This window comes from Psittacula echo (genome assembly GCF_963264785.1).
Source record: "Psittacula echo genome assembly, chromosome: 3".
Taxonomy (NCBI): domain Eukaryota; kingdom Metazoa; phylum Chordata; class Aves; order Psittaciformes; family Psittacidae; genus Psittacula; species Psittacula echo.
In genome coordinates, this window is record NC_137736.1 from 44,383,661 (window position 1) to 44,398,475 (window position 14,815).

Consider the following 14,815-nt stretch of genomic DNA (forward strand, 5'->3'; position numbering starts at 1 on the left):
AATGTTCCCTTATGTCCAGTCTAAACCTCCCCTGGCACAGCTTTGAACCATCGCCATGCATCCTGTTACTGGATCCCAGGGAGAAGAGATCAGCACCTCCCTCTCCCCTTCCTCAGGAAGCTGCAGAGCATGATGATCAACCTCCTTTTCTTCCAACAGCACAAGCCCAAGCAGTCCTTAGCTGCTCCTCATAGGACATTCCTTCCTGTCCTTTCACAACCTTTGTTGCTGCCCTCTAGATGTATTTAAGGACCTTCACATCCTTAAATTGTGTTCCAGAACTGCACACAGTAGTCAAGGTGAGGCTGCACCAACACTGAATACAGTGAGATAATCACCTCTTTGGAAGGGTTACACTGTATTTGATGCACCCCAGGTGCAGTTTGCCCTCTTGGCTGCCAGGGCCTGCTGCTGACTCCTGTTGACCCTGCTGCCAACCAGCACCCCCAGATCCTTTTCTGCAGGGCTGATGTCCAGCCTCTCCTCTGCCTGGCAATTACTCTGTCCTAGGTGCAGAATCCACCATTCCAACTTGTAAAATTTCATCCATTAATCAGAGCCCACTGCGCTATATCTAGATCTCTCTGCAAGGCACCTTGTCCCCTCAGAGTCAACAGCACCTCCCAGTTTAGTATTGTCAGCAAACTAGCTAATAGTGCATTCAGCTTCTTCACCCAGTTCACCATAAACCCTCTCATCCCATACCTGGACATGGGCATTAGAAGTTCACCATTACTCCTTTAATGGTAACAACACAAAAACCACATTGTGACTTATGCACTATTTATGCACATTATCACTTAGGTACTGTATTTACTGGGAATGAAGTAAAATTCCACTATATTTAATGGGAAAAGTCTTGTAACCATAGCTTTAACGGAGCAAAAGAGGAACTCACATGCACATGCTCGCTCACACATCACATGAGTCACATATAACTATGAGGCTATGGGATTTAATAAACTATACTGAAGAAAAGAGGATTTAGTTCATGGTGGCAGCTCTGCCGAATGCCCATGGAGGTCACTCCCAGGTGCTGCAGTGGGGGTTGGTGCGAGGTGAGCCCTGAACCTCCGCCCGACTGTGCTCCCTGGGCCCCGGGACACTCCGGTGCTCTCCCCAGACAGGGGCATGCAGGCCCAGCTGTCTGGCCAAGATGGTGGCTGGTGTTTGGAAACACTGTTTACATTTCATGCCAGCTGTGTGGCAGAAAGCTGTTGTTGGGAACACCTGCTGTTTCAATGCGGGGAAATGTATAAAACTTGGTGTATGTTTTAACCAGTGTGTCAGCATGCAGCCTGTGAGACAGGCAGCCCATAACATACCCTTTGTGTGTCACATACAGGACCAAAAGTCTCTTCAGAGGAGACACTTCCTTGCCTGAAGGAGAAGTGTGAGCTTCCTCTCCCTGTGATGTAAAATGGCCGCCAAGGAGCCCAGCATGGGGCAGACCTGCTGCCAGCCCTCCCCTGTCCTCAGCACACCCAGGCCTCCCCGACGGCTGGTCAGATGCTCCAGTGCCTGAGGAGGGATGAGCCCACACCTGCTCCCCGTGTCTTCCCATGTTCATCTCAGCTGGTTTCTCCTCTGTCATGCTCCCACCATGGACCATGACAAGCCCGCAGCTGTGATTGTTTTTCATGTCCCACAGGCACTAAATCTGTGTGCCACAGCTCAGCCCTGCTGCAGAGAAGCGGTCTCTGATGAAATCAGGCTCTTCCCAAATGCTGTTTGCCATGTCATGAGATTGCTGGGGCCCAGCCTCACTAGAAAGGGATGTTGTTTGGGCTTTGACTGTCAGTGGTGTGTGTCTGTCTGGTGTGTCATCAGGCTCTGAGCCTGCAGATGTTCCCCATGCCGCAGCCAGGAGGTTTTGCTGGCTGCAGTGGCACCAGAGACAACGCTATGAAACTTCAGCACTGGGAGTTGTTTGTGACCATTTCCACAGGCAGCCAGGGAGGATCTTCAGTGCAGGGCAAGTGCTTGTGCACCAAGGGATGGAGGGCTTTCAGCCACTCAGCCACCATGCCCCTCCGTCCTGCACAGAACCTCCCACAGAAGCTCATACGAAACAGGTACTGCAGTGCCTGTGACAAGTTTTGAGGGGGAATGCAGGTGCTGTTTGGAGCTGCACAAAGTAGGACCACCATGGCTAAACTTAGACCATGAAGCAGAAGGACCAGCTGCAGCCCCCCACAGCGTACTCGTGTTTTTAAACTTTCTGTTGCAAGCTGTACATGGCTGTAGGTAGATTCATATTTGTTATATGGTTTTGAATTCTGCAAACAGGAGCACCTGGTGCTTTATACATTAAATGAAAGAACCATTGATTCTTGTGCCACAAGGGCTAAACAGCTTCTCTAAGAATGGGAGATCAGAACAAGAGATCTAGCTTCTCAAAGTCACATCCTCTTCTTCATCTCATGGACACTTCTTGCTTTTTGACTTGTGTTAAGAGGAACTTTGACTTTTGCAGTCCTGACCTTATTTTAGGAAATACACTAGCTGAGTAAACCAGAGGGAGAATGACAGATTTCCATTGTGTTTTGTCACCACTGATGTTATTTTCTTGTTTGTCTGACAACAGTGACACAAAATGAACCCTGCTGTATTTTGAGCTGGTTTAAGTGAAGATCGGTGGGAGAGGGAGAGGGAGAGAGGGAAGGCTGTAAGGGGTGAGTGGCGGCTGTGGGGGGAGATCATGAGGGGAGAGCAGGGGCAGCCATGGTGTGAGAAGGGCAAGTGTGAGGGGAGAGCAGGGGTGGCCATGGGATGTGAGGGATCACCATGAAGGGTAGTTGTGAGGTGAGATCATGAGGGGAGATCATGAGGGGGAGAGCAGGGGCGGCCATGGGATGTGAGGGGCAGCCATGAGGGAAGAGCAGGGGCAGCCATGGGGTGTGAGGGGAGAGCAGGGGCGGCCATGGGATGTGATGAGAGAGCAGGGGCTGCCATGGGATGTGAAGGGTGGCTGTGAGGGGAGAGCAGAGGCGGCCATGGGATGTGAAGGGAAGCCATGAGGGGAGAGCAGAGGCGGCCATGGGATGTGAGGGGCAGCCATGAGGGGAGAGCAGGGGTGGCCATGGGATGTGAGGGGCAGCCATGAGGGAAGAGCAGGGGCAGCCATGGGGTGTGAAGGGAGAGCAGGGGCGGCCATGGGATGTGAGGGGTGGGTATGAGGGGAGAGGGAGGACAGCCATGGGATGTCAGGGGTGGCTGTGACGGGAGAAGAGCAGAGGTGGCCATGGGATGTGAGGGTTGGCTCTGACAGGAGAGCAGGGGCAGCCATGGGATATGAGAGGCAGCCATGAGGGGAGAGCAGGGATGGCCATGGGATGTGAGGGGAGAGCAGGGGCGGCCATGGGATGTGAAGGGTGGCTGTGAGGGGAGAGCAGGGGTGGCCATGGGATGTGAGGGGCAGCCATGGGTTGTGAAGGGTGGCTGTGAGGGAAGAGCAGAGGCGGCCATGGGATGTGAAGGGAAGCCATGAGGGGAGAGCAGGGGTGGCCATGCGATGTGAGGGGAGAGCAGGGGCGGCCATGGGATGTGATGAGAGAGCAGGGGCTGCCATGGGATGTGAGGGGAGAGCAGGGGTGGCCATGGGATGTGAAGGGAAGCCATGAGGGGAGAGCAGGGATGGCTGTTGGATGTGAGAGGCAGCCATGAGGGGAGAGCAGGGATGGCTGTTGGATGTGAGGGGAAGCCATGAGGGGAGAGCAGGGGTGGCCATGGGATGTGAGGGGAGAGCAGGGGCGGCCATGGGATGTGATGAGAGAGCAGGGGCTGCCATGGGATGTGAAGGGTGGCTGTGAGGGGAGAGCAGAGGCGGCCATGGGATGTGAAGGGAAGCCATGAGGGGAGAGCAGAGGCGGCCATGGGATGTGAGGGGCAGCCATGAGGGGAGAGCAGAGGCGGCCATGGGATGTGAGGGGCAGCCATGAGGGGAGAGCAGGGGTGGCCATGGGATGTGAGGGGCAGCCATGAGGGAAGAGCAGGGGCAGCCATGGGGTGTGAGGGGAGAGCAGGGGCGGCCATGGGATGTGAGGGGTGGGTATGAGGGGAGAGGGAGGACAGCCATGGGATGTCAGGGGTGGCTGTGACGGGAGAAGAGCAGAGGTGGCCATGGGATGTGAGGGTTGGCTCTGACAGGAGAGCAGGGGCAGCCATGGGATATGAGAGGCAGCCATGAGGGGAGAGCAGGGATGGCCATGGGATGTGAGGGGAGAGCAGGGGCGGCCATGGGATGTGATGAGAGAGCAGGGGCTGCCATGGGATGTGAAGGGTGGCTGTGAGGGGAGAGCAGGGGCGGCCATGGGATGTGAGGGGCAGCCATGGGTTGTGGGGTTCACCATGAGGGACAGTTGTGAGGGAGATCATGAGGGGAGATCATGAGGGGAGAGCAGGGGCGGCCATGAGGGGTGAAGGGTGTCCATGAGGGGTAAGGGTGGTAGCTATACAGTGTGGGCCACTATGGGAGGCAGATGAAGGGTGGCTGTGAGTGAAGATGATGAGAAGCAGCTCTGAGGGGAGATCAGTTTGCCCTTAGTGACATGGTTTAGTTGTGGGCTTGGCTGTCTTGGGGTAACGGTTGGACTTGATGATCTTAAAGGTCTTTTCCAACTTAGTTGATTCTGTGATACTATGAGAAACCAGACATAAGTGTGTGTTAAAAGGAAGTCCCAGCTGCCTGGACTGTGCTGGAGAGTCACATGGCTATGGGTGCATAGAAACAAACTTGGTCCTGCCTGGAAGTGTAGCAGGGATGTCTGAGCATGGTGAACCGCAGGGGTGAAAAGTGCTTTGGCTTTTATCAGCAAAAAATAATACCTCATTGACACCAAGCCCAAATGGCAAGAAAAAGAGCTCTGGTGTTTTGATTCTCCCCAGGACTTCTGTAATCAAGTTTCAGTCAAATCTTGTTGATGGCAAACTCAGCATGGAAATGCAGGAATATTTTATTGCTTTCCTGTGCTGAGAAGGTAGTCAACTGATGCCTATAAATCCTGAGTATTTGCTTATGAAAAGTTTGTTTTTCTTTTTTTCCTCTGGGATATTTTCCCCGTAGTCCTCACTTCAGCATCATTTGGACCAGCTGTACTTTGTAATGTGGTGGACTTTGTTTTATCAGCCTTTTTTGCAGTCTGGCAGCTTTCAGAGATACGCAGTTACACTAAATGGGTGTGCTTCCTTGTCTGACTAATGAACATATGTTGACTGCTATGATCCTTTGAATTTTCAGCTAGTTTTGTTTTTGTTTAAAACTGGATTAATATAGTGTTATTTCTTTGATGCTGGCGCTTGTTGCTGCCTGTCTGCTAGTTCTGCCTGTTGCTCTTCAGCAATGTACAATTGCTGTTCCTGCACCACTAAGTCCAGTGCTTGCTAATCCAGAGTTATGGCTAATGAGATCAATGGGAGGTAAAAGCAATCCAGAAACTATTAACATATCCCAGGAATCTACCTATGAGACTTATGATTTTGCAAAATAAGAGCCTTCTAGTTCCTTCTGATTATATCTACCTGGAAAGAATGAAGCCTAAGCTGTTTCTCTTGATGCCATTTCCTCCTTGGGGCTTCCTGTAGCAGGGTATGTGGTCAGCCCCTGCACCTGGCATCTCTTCACCCCTGCATACCCCTCTTCCTGCCTCTTTTTTCATTTCATTTTCCACCCCAGTGGCAAAGCCACAATCCTGTATTGGAGATTATTACCTCTAGGAGTGGTGAACACAGGTTTTGATCCTTCCCTCCACATTAACTCTGAAAAAAAAATGGCAATAATAAAAAAGACCCATGTTCCTGCAACTGTAGCTAAATCGTATTTAGGCTATTTGGTGGGAAATGTTCTTGTATATCTGTGGTAGTCTATGGTAGAAAGGTGGCTGGGGAAAAAGAATGAAATTGTACCATATGAACTGATCGAAAAGGCACGAGACTATAGACAAAAACTGTGAGTCCTTTTGTTTCCTCCTGTACGAGCTGTGCAGTAGTGTTTCTGTACTGGTGACTGAAACGGGTCAGATGTGAAAGTTCAGGGAGATGGTGAAAAGCCCAGACTGGAGTTTTCTCTTCATGAGGGCAATTAGAGGAAGACTGTCCAAAGGTACCTTTGTGGTAATATCTGGGTGCCTAATCATAGGAACCAGCTTTGAAAAACTCTCACCCTGCACTTTTACTAGTGTGTTTTGAAAACACCACTGCAATATCCAGGTTACTTGGAAACACCGATGGGCTTTCAGGTGGAAAGGTACCATCTCTCTCATGCTTTTTTGCCCAGATGGAGGAAGGTTTCTAGTAAGAATTTCTGGGGCTCATGTCTATTCCCTGTGTGGTGGGCTCCTGGGAGGTGATTTGGAAGATGTACAACAGACTTTCAGGAGAGGACAGGCACGTGGTTTCCTCTTATCAAAGCATGGGGTTTTTAACCTGTTTTGGAGGAGAAGGAAAACAGAGCTCAAGAAAATGTAGCTGCCTTTTCCCGTAGAGTAAACCGACTAGCTGACACCTGCTCTGCGATCAATAGTAATACACAACGGTCCAAATGCAAATAAACAAAACTATTTAACTTAGAGGAGTTTCTGCAACTGGTGTTTTTCATCCTCATGAGCTAATTATCCCCTGGGGCTTTTTATTTCTTGCTTTGGCCTCCAGTAGATCTGGGAAATGAAACCAAAACTGGTTTGAAGATGAAATTCACCCCTCACACACACACACACTCCCCTATTTTTAGTAGAGGTGTGTACCTGTGCTTTATTCTGTTATCAGCTGCGGTGATAACATTTCTGATAAGCATTTCTGATTGCAGAAGTCAGAGGACAGTAGGGTGAAGCACTCATGCAGGGTTGTGCTCCTACCCCAGAGCCCACGTCCGCTACCTTCACCCTTACACCCTCTCCTCCACAAGCTCCCTATGGGGACTAGCCTGAGCTCCTGATGGTCTCTAAAGCCCTCCACTAAGGTTGCACTTGCTAAAAACCTGCTTGGCAGCAAAAAGTTAGGCCTAGGGGGGAGAAGGAAGAGTCCTGGGAGGGTGTCGCGCCTGGATGGTGAAGTTACAGCCTGCTTTGTGTTTGCAGTGAGATTGAATGTTACTGGCAACCACCTATTCGTGTGTTGCTTTACTTCAGGTAGCAGCTAATGCCTTTACTTACATTGTAGCCACTTCTCTGAAACATGAGTTCCAAACAAACAAATGAAAAAGGCATATAGGCAATCCTGTCCAGGCAACCAAAACAACTGGGCAGTGCCAAGTCAGTTAAGTGAGATGAATTCTTTAAACCAAGCAAACAGACACACTGCAGTTCTCATCCGTGCTGCCATCAGTCGTGTGTGTGTTTGTGTGCGTGCATTCCTCCAGTTTAGCTGCCCCAAGGTGTGTGGAGGGTTGCCCAGTGGAGCGCAAAAAAGGAAGGTAGCAGGGTGGGTGTCTTGTTTCCTTTCCCAGGTAATAAGTGATAGGATGAGAGGAAATGGATTGAGGTTGCTCCAGGGGAGATCTAGATTGGATTTTAGGAAACATTTCTTTACCAAAAGGGTTGTTAAGCACTGAACAGGCTCCCAGGGAAGTGGCTGATACCCTGGGAGTGCTGAATACCCTGGAGGCATTTAGCAGACATGTAAATGTGGCCCTTAGGGACATGGTTTAGTGGTGGTCTTGGCAGTGTTGGGTTAACAGTTGTACTTGATGATTTTAAAGGTCTTTTCCAACCTAAAAGATTCTGTGGTTCTGTGATTCTAAATAAACCTTCTGGTCAGCTCAAAGAGAGGCACGAAGCACATCTTCGGGCTAGCCTCCAGCTGCAGGTAACACGCAATGTTTTCCTGAGTCCTTGCTCCATACGTAGCTGGTGTTTTCCCTGCAGCTGAAACCTTGCATTCAGCTGGCGAGGCTCCAGGATAGCAAGGCTTCCAAGACAAAATGCCACGCGTGGAAATGCGTTAAAGCACCTATATACTCTTTATGGGAAATGTTTGCCTTGGGGTTTTGAATTATGCTGCAAGCAAAGGCTCTTTAATAGAAGAGGGGAGGGGGAAGGGTTGTTTTTCTTGCATATATTATGTTTTAACTCAAATCATGTAGACAAGCCTTGTTCCATGCCGTTGCTATGGCTTCAGGTCGGGTCATTGTGCAGGAGCTTGTGAGAAGGAAAACACCAAGCAGAGAGGGGGCAGTGAGCCTGGCGCTTCTTGCAGCCGAGGACAGCCCTCTGCTGTGTTATCTGGCTGTAGTTTTGTCTGAGGCCACCTTTCCATCCCCACCTGATGGGAACATGGAAACACTGCAACTGCAAAGTCTTCTGCTGGCTGGCTCGGTGTAAGGAGTGTAAGGAGAACTTACTGGGTCGTGAGCTTGAGAGCAAGAGCAAGGAGGATCTTTGCACCTCACTTGCAGAGATGTTATTAGGGCTGTGACAACACCTGCTCCCTAACTCTTCCCCAGGGGCAGTCACACTGCAGTGAGGAAATAGGGTAACACAGAAGGCTGACATACCTGCAGGCTTTACGCAAATCCTGTTACTGTGCTGTGATGGATTCCCACTAGGAATCCATCGAGGCAGGTGATTCTGCCCTTCTACTCTGCTCTTGTGAGGCCCCACCTGCAGTACTGCATTCAGCTCTGGGAATCCCCAAACACAAGATGGACCTGGACCTGTTGCAGCGAGTCCAGAGGAGGCCACAAAGATGATCTGAGAACTGGAGCATCAGTCCTACAGGCTGAGGCAGGCTGAGAGAATAGAGCTTGTTGAGCCTGGGGAAGAGAAGGCTCCAGGGAGACCTTAGAGCAGCCTTCTAGTACCTGAAGGGGCCTACAAGAAATCTGAGGAGGGGCTTTTTAAAAGGGCATGTAGGGATAAGACAAGGGGGAATGCCTTTAAACTGAAAGAAGGGAGATTTAGACTAGATGTTAGGAAGAAGTTCTTCCCTGTAAGGGTGGTGAGACATTGGCGCAGGCTGCCCAGAGAAGCTGTGACTGCCCCATCCCTGGCAGTGTTCAAGGCCAGGCTGGACAGGGCTTTGAGCATCCTGGTCTAGTGGAAGGTGTCCCTGTGTATTGTAGGGTTTAGAACTAGATGAGCTTTAAGGCCCTTTCCAACCCAAACCATTCTTCGATTCTGTGGTGTGATACCGAGTAGCTCAAAGCATACTGGAATTGCTTAACCCCAAACAAACACATACTGCAGCTCGGTGGTGCGATCATGTTCCTGGAAATGAAGAAAGCCAAGCCAGATAAGGTTTCTCCCATGTCTAAACCACAGAAATACTCTGCTGTACATCTGGGCTGTAGTTAGAGAGTTACTCTGGTCCCCCAGAAAGGAGGAAAAAAAAATAATTATTGAGTGGATTTAAAATTGATTTTTTCTTGAGACATTACTACATCACTGTGTCACAGACTGTGTTACCAAAACTGTAAGAATATTTCTGCTGGTTTTAAACTGCCTATCTCTTACTAGGCACTCAGTGAAAGTCACATCTGAAAGGTAAGTCCCTGTCTTTACTTTCACATGTGAATGTTTAAAATTATCAAAGCTGACTAGACAAAGTCTTCTCATTTAGTACTGCCTCACTTGTTTTCCCTGACTCCCTGAGAATCTGTTTCAGCAGAATTTGTTAGAAAAGTGCAACAGTAAACTGCATTGGCAGAAGATGATGAACAAGACACGATAAACACTTCTAAATTGATTGAAAATTTGACTAAGCTGCTTACTTTCCTAATTATAATGCCTAATTAGTTGGCTTGTTCCATTCAGTCATGCAGCTTTGATAGCCTTTATTGTGCTCCAGAAGTCTAGGGCCTGAGATTTAAGCAGGTCTGTCCTAGATATCTAATGAACTGTTAATTTGAAAATAAAAACATTCTTAAACTGCTCTGCTAGTAATCAGCTTCTGGACTGATACACAGAGCCAAAAGCACTGTGTAAAATAACTTGAAAACATACTCCACTAGGACAGAGATGCACGAGTAGGTTGCTGCTGCTCACAGAGTTGTCAGTGAAGTTCCTGCAGCTTCACCAGAGAGAAGATTGTGACACTCTGATGCTCAGTGAGAGCCACTGGAGACCATCTTGTCCTTCCTATACCACTTCCAGCACTAATTCCTGGTCTGGTTCACTGGATGTGCTTACTCTCACCTCCACTGGCCTACTGTATTGTGTAAGAGGACAGGCTCAGCAAGTGCAAGCTGGGCAGTCTGTAGCCTCGTTTCATCTGCAGTCGGGTGAGACACACATCCTGCTCCTCTCGGGCAGGAAAAGGATTTGAGCCTCAGGCTCCTGAGCTCAGCAGCTGAGGTGCTGCATAGACACAGGGAGCGTCTGCAAGTGACTGTTTCATATGCAGAACCTGATCTGCTAAATCAGGGTAATTTACATGACAGATTCTGGGCTTAGCCCAGCGTGTTCATCCGGACAACCACTGGAACATACGCTTCCTTCTGCTTTCTTCAAAGAGCTCCTGTATTTCTTACTGGTGTTCTGGTTCCTGAGGCAGCAGCTGACAGCCATACCTCACACCTGAGCAGAGCTGGCACTCTGCTGCCTACGCTTTCTTTAGAAACAAGAACAAACCAAGAACAGTTTCATGCTAAATGCCCTGCACCTCCTGTTGTTGCCACCAGGCAGAGTGATATCTTGCTCTTAAAATTCGCATAGTATTACTCATGGCTGAAGCAGTCACTGCCCACTGCTCTCTAGGATAAGTAAACATCTTCCTGATGACACCGGAGTTACGCAGTGATCAAAATCTGTGTAAGACCTTGTTTTATTTAAAGCAGTGCACGTTACAAGGCAGGTAAGTCTCTTCCCTTACTTTGAAGTGAAAGCAGCACTGGCGAAATGAAGTTCTTTAATGTGGGGTTACTACAGAGCAAGAGAAGAGCAGCATAAAACTTGCATGTCCACTTTCACCACCAGCTTGTGAGAAGGTCAGACACAGTACTGCAAAGCTGACAAGTTTGTTTCAAAGACAATTAAAAAATTGATACACAGCATTGTTTTCATTTACTGCTGTACAATGGCTCACAGATCCTGGAACCATGATCTGTTTTCAACTGCTTGATACAGCACTTAACTCCAGGCAGCTCACCACTGCCACTGAGGTACGCAAAAAACTCTTCAAACAATATTGTGAACATAACCCTGTATTGCAGCAGCATTCAAGTTCCATGTCTTAACAATCACATGAGAAAGGTTTCTTGTGGCTTGCAAAAATACCTCCTTCTACTCCTGACCAGTCAAACCTATTTTTGCAGTATGAGCTTTGAAACCACAAGTAGATGCACCCTCCCCCTTAGAGGTTATGCCCTCCTCATGAAGGTTAACTGAGAGCCCCAAGGTGGCAATGGCACAAGCTCCAGACTTTCTGGAACAGCCTTCCAGAGACCACTAGCCTCACCTTGGGGCTCCAACTGCAATTCAAGTGCAGTTCATTTGCACAGAACAGAGGAAGTAGAGATTAATCTCACATCCTCCACCCACTCAAGCATCAAGCAGAGGTGCTCAGGTAATCACCCTGGGCCATGTAAGCACACAGTGCACTTTCTGTCACTCTAGGACTGTGGTACATCTACATCATGCTCCACTTGTTAAAGTGTTTGGGTGATTTAGAGAATCTTTTATTAAATTTGCATGTTACCCAAGAACTGTATGTGAGAATTAAAGTCAGAACTACTGCCATGAAGTGAAACCACTATTTATTTTTATAAAAGGCAATAATTAAAACAAACCCTACCAGTGTGTACATTGTACACATTTGAATGACACTTACAAGAATGAAGTTTCCATATACAAAGACTACAAGCCCACACTGGTAAAGGATGCACACAAGCACATACATGGCTTTAGAGATGCCTCAACTGCTGATCACAGTACCAATTATTCTATGACCACACCTGCATAGATAGCACTTTCAGTATTAGCATCCACACTACTTTATTCCACTACAAACTGTACACAGAAAGCAAGAAGGAGTTTATTCAGAGAGCATATGTATCCGTAGACAGATTTTATTTGCTGGAATGATCTCTTCACTCTTCTGTTGCCATCTTCAAGAGATATTCTTTGTCTATCTTGAAGAGCCTCCACCCCTCCTCAGTGGACAGATCAGAGGCACCCCTTCTCTTGTAGAACCTGATGGATGGTTCATTCCACTCCGCAACAAGGAAGTGCATACTGCTGCAGCGGCACTTCACAGCAACCTGCAACAGAGTGCAGCACAACACATTCCAGACAGCCCCAGATGATAAGCCTAGCAGAAACTGGTGGGACTACTCAGCAACTAACTGTGTATCACCAGAGGTCATCAAATTCATTCGGTCAGTCACTTCACCACTTGTCACTATTTAACACACCCTAGACAATGGTTTAAGCCATCTACTGTCCCATCACCTCTAATTTGAGTAGCCCTCATGCAGTTATAAAGGCAAGGATAGTGCCTTGCCACATGTCCCCAATTCTGCTTGTTTAGACTCAACACTTAAGACATACCTTACTCAAGTTCTTCAGAATTTCTGATCCAATGCCAAGTCCTAAAAACCCAAACAAACAAAACCAAAAAAACATCAAGAAACTTCAGTTTTAATTTTAAAGAAGCTCCATCAGGAAGCAACTAATATAATTCCGGTATACCTCTGTACTCGGCCATCACATAGAAATCTTCAAGATACAGTAGTTTTCCAATCCACGGATCGTAAGTGAAGTAATACATGGCAAAGCCCACAATGCTGTGTTCTGAAACAAAGGGTGGAACCTTCAGCTAGTCTGAATTTAAAAGGCAAAAATACTAAGACTTACACACATGTTTAAACATACAGATTTTTTCTGTGACATGCAGACATTTGCTACTAGGTTAGGATTAAGAATGAAGTTTGCAAATAAGCACACAATTGAAAACAAGAGTTCTGACAAACTTTTATCAGTCTATGAGAATGCAGGTTACCCTGGTCATACCTCAAGATCCTCAAAAGCACTATCCTGTCCTAGTCAATGATGAACACAGGGGTCTGCATACCCTGATTTATTGGCATTCCCATTCTGGAATACAAATAAAAGCTTTACACAGCAGTCCACAGTCTAAATGACTGCCCCAACTCTGCTTCCTTAGCAACCAAACTGGTCTATCAAACTAAGAACACTGATCCTTCAGTGTATACTCCTCAGTAACCTCACCGTGTCAGAGGGCATGCTCACAGGCCACCCTTACAGCAGCATTTCCAGCACCTCAACTTCCACTTCCCCTGAGAACACTACACTATTTTACCTTCAGCACTGTAAAGTCAGATAAGTAAATCTACAGCTTCAATTATAACTGCAGCTCAACAGGGAAGAGAAACTAACTCTTCCAACAGCAGCCCACTCGAACCCAATCCTGGAGTACTGCAGGTGTACCTTCCATAACACTGCACATACTGTAAGAGAAACGTGCAAAGAGATTTCTGATCTACTGTGTCTTTGGTAAAGGTTTGGGAATAGCACTTGTCCCTGTAGACCTTACCTCATATTATGATCATCTATTTATTGTGTAACGGATCTTTTAGTTACCTCCCCGCCCATCCATGTACACAGAAGGGCCATGTACATGGCGAAGCTAGAGACTGTAACCTGAAGATTGGGGACAAATTAAAGAAAAAAATGTGATTCAACAGGATTACATAAAGGTAAGTCAGGGTCAAACAAGAAAAGCCATTTAATTAATTGGAGTCAAGTACATTATGCTATACCTGATCTTCCCATGCCTCCAGCATTAGCAACTACTTCAACTGAGTATCACTATAAGTTACTACATTTAACAGTTAACCTGTTCCGCCTACCCCAGTCCATTGGTGGAGCCTTAAGTATGGTCAATAACATTAAGTATAAGATGCCTCCTGTGTATTCAGCATGTAAAAATAAGTATTGGGAAGTCTCACCTTCAGATGACCACTGTTCTTTGGGCACTTCTGCAACCAGACAGTGGTAGAAAGGGTGCTCGCCAAAACCATCCTCAAGCAGCTCTAGAAAAGCAGAATAAATCGGCACCAGAGCTACAGATACTGCCACTAAGCTACGGACCCAGCAAACAGATCCCGCTTTTATACCTTTCTCGGTTAGCACCACTTGGTCCTCCATGTCCTCATATTTCGCTAGTTCCTGGAAGAGAAGGACGCGTCAGCGGACTCTTCCCGCAGGTCCCCGCACCCGCTTCCCCATTGGTGGCTGCCCGCCGCCCCCCCGCAGCCTTGCGCAAGAGGTTGTTTTGCTCAGGCGAAGGGCAAAGGTACCCCCCCCGCCGCTGACGGCGGCGCAGCTGCCTCAAACCCGGCCATGGGACGGGAGGCGGGCCCCGCCGCTCCCCTCAGCAGCCCAGCGAGTTCAGGGGGTGCTCAACGGCCGCTCTAGCGCACCGCCACAGCGACTCCAGCCGCCCCCAAACCCCCAGCCGCCGCCGCGCACCTTGATCAGTCGCAGCAGGTCGGGGCAGTCCTCAGGACGCGCAGCGCGAATGCTGAACGAGGCCATTTTCGACGGCGCTTCCCCCTGCGGCCCCCTCGGCTGACAAGTCCCCGATGTGTGAACAGGAGGAGCAGCTGCTTCTTCATTCGTGTCCCGGGCGCGGCGGCCACCTGCGGTCAGTCAGGCTGCGAGCATGTCCCGGCGGCGTTGTGCAGACAGACGACTCTCCTATCTCTGCCGCTGCCTTCCCAAGCCTGAGTTATGCGAGATGAAGCCGGCCCGCTCCTCACTTATAGACGCACGTGCTCCGCCTCTCTCCGCAAGCAAGCCAATGGGAGCGCCGATGGTGCTCGCCCTCCGCCAATGACAGAGCCCCTCCCAGAGTCTTGCCT

General features: G+C 48.7%; 1 protein-coding gene across 1 annotated transcript; it reads right to left on the reverse strand.

Moving 5' to 3' along the window:
* Window positions 1–11,669: 11,669 nt before the first annotated feature.
* SAT1 (spermidine/spermine N1-acetyltransferase 1) lies at window positions 11,670–14,700 on the reverse strand. The gene is made up of 6 exons (XM_080613799.1): window positions 14,424–14,700; window positions 14,069–14,120; window positions 13,901–13,984; window positions 12,621–12,722; window positions 12,480–12,520; window positions 11,670–12,190 (listed from the first exon to the last, which is right to left on the reverse strand). The coding sequence occupies exons 1-6, from the start codon at window positions 14,487–14,489 to the stop codon at window positions 12,020–12,022; spliced, it is 516 nt and encodes a 171-aa protein (XP_080469925.1). The 5' UTR covers window positions 14,490–14,700; the 3' UTR covers window positions 11,670–12,019.
* Between the last annotated feature and the right edge of the window lie 115 nt (window positions 14,701–14,815).